A 1,995-nucleotide genomic window follows, 5' to 3' on the forward strand; every position below is an offset into this window, starting at 1 on the left:
TTTTTTCACGTCTTTCTGACTCAGGTGATGGCAGCAGGATTTTGTTGGAATGCCCCACACGGGTCAGGATTTTACTATGAATATGCTTATATAATGCCTCTCCCATGAAGGAGAAAAGAACATAAAGAGCAAGAAAGTTTAATGACAAATGCAAGTTTTCTTTTCCTTCTTCATTGAGGCTAAAAAGTAAATTTTCCAAATCTTAACTATATTTCCCAGGAAAGTCTCTTTTATTCTGCGTTTTCTAGTTTGGAATTCAAGATGTAGGAAGTGGTACTGTTTCACCTTAAATCACTCCTGTGGGCCTCTGGTAGACCTGGTGTTCACTGGAAACTGAAGTGTCGGCGACTGGAAATGGAGTGACCATCTCTTCCTGGTCTACCTTCCCAGCTTTAGCACTGACAGTCCCGTGCCCCGAAACCCCTCAGTCTCAGGCAGCCTGGGGGGGCTGCTGGCCCTGCTGGAAATCCCCAAGGCTGCAGCCACAGCAAGGCTAGAGATAGGAGCAGGTAAGCGTGGCTGCTGCCAGCCCGGGCTTGGGGACGAAGGGTGCAAGGACTGCCTTGCCTGCATGACTCGACCCGTGTGGCTTTGAACACATTATCTCTTCTCTCTCAGACTCTCTTTCCACGGGAAAGAATAATAGAAACTACCATGCGGGATCCTCTGAGGGTGCAGTGAGAAGGTCTGTATCAAGGACTAACAAGGTCCCTGTCATGTCCAACCCCGTCAAAGGCTCCAGAGGGAGAGCTCACAGCAGCATGACGGTCACACCCCAAAACGGCTCTTTCTTCAGCTGCACAGTTTGAATGGAAAGTCAAACTCGGAAACATTTACAAACAGGATCCTAAATAGGACCTTTTGACACTCCAGTACTTCAGGATATGGGCAGTAGAAAGAGAATTGTTTTAAATTAAGTGAATTTCTTAGATTCATCAGAAGTATGTGAATTAGAGTTACAGGACTATTAATAAAACAATTCTATTCCTCAATCATAAGAACGTTTTGAAATCTTACCGTCTTCAGGAACAGTATAATTTGCATATTCTGGGAAGTAGTCTTCAATTTTTGATTTCCCTGCCAAGACTTTTTCTGCCAGCATATCTTGTTTGTTCAAGAACAAGATGATAGAAATGGTCCGTAACCACCTGGAAAAGGAAAAATAAAGTTCACATATACTAGTATATGAAAGCGCCTCTAACATAGAAGTTGCTGAATTAAAAGAATACCATCATCCTCCTAAAATGGTATAGGATTCAAGAAAGTTCAGTACACCAGTATCCTCATTCCACCTGTAAACAATGATAAACAAATATAGGTACAGGTTGAGCAGCCCTAATCCAAAAACACAAAATCGGAAATGCTTCAAAATCCAAAACTTTTTCAGCACTGATACGGTGCTCAAAGGAAATGCTTGCTGGAGCATTTCACACTTTGGATTTTCGTATTAGGGATGCTGGACTAGTAAGTATAATGCAACTATTCCAAAACAACAACAACAACAACAACAACACCAGAAATCTGAAAAACTTTTGGTCCCAAGCATTTTGGATGAGGGATACTCAATCCGTAGTTAAGCACGTTTTAATTCATTCCCATGGGGGATATAAATTTATTGGAACCAAAGCTAAGATTTACTTATGTAATGAGTTCACTTGGAGTTCTGTGATGTCATTTACCAATAAAAGGTGGGAAAACTCACATTAGAAGTGAAAATGTTAACAACAAAATAATATATGACTCATTAGCTAGTAACACAGAGCTTAAAGTGCAGCTAGCTTGGTTCTTCTTCCGCCTCCATCACTTCAAAGGAATCAAGCTAACTGATTAGTCTACAGGAATCTTACTACCAATTAATAACACAATCTGGCCAGGTGTGGTGGTTCACGCCTGTACTCCCAGCACTTTGGTGGGCAGAGGCGGGCAGATCACGAGGTCAGGAGTTCGAGACCAGCCTGACCAACACGGTGAAACACGGTGAAAGTCTCTACTACA

General features: G+C 42.2%; 1 protein-coding gene across 1 annotated transcript in view; it reads right to left on the minus strand.

Moving 5' to 3' along the window:
* GNAL (guanine nucleotide binding protein (G protein), alpha activating activity polypeptide, olfactory type) overlaps positions 1–1,995 on the minus strand; it is a 146,585-nt gene that overhangs the window by 10,288 nt on the left and 134,302 nt on the right. Inside the window, exon 8 of the mRNA XM_011936656.1 lies at positions 1,018–1,148. Coding sequence (XP_011792046.1) covers positions 1,018–1,148 — 131 coding nt within the window. The remainder of the gene's footprint in view (positions 1–1,017; positions 1,149–1,995) is intronic.

Source organism: Colobus angolensis, unplaced genomic scaffold (genome assembly GCF_000951035.1).
Source record: "Colobus angolensis palliatus isolate OR3802 unplaced genomic scaffold, Cang.pa_1.0 Scaffold155, whole genome shotgun sequence".
NCBI lineage: Eukaryota > Metazoa > Chordata > Mammalia > Primates > Cercopithecidae > Colobus > Colobus angolensis.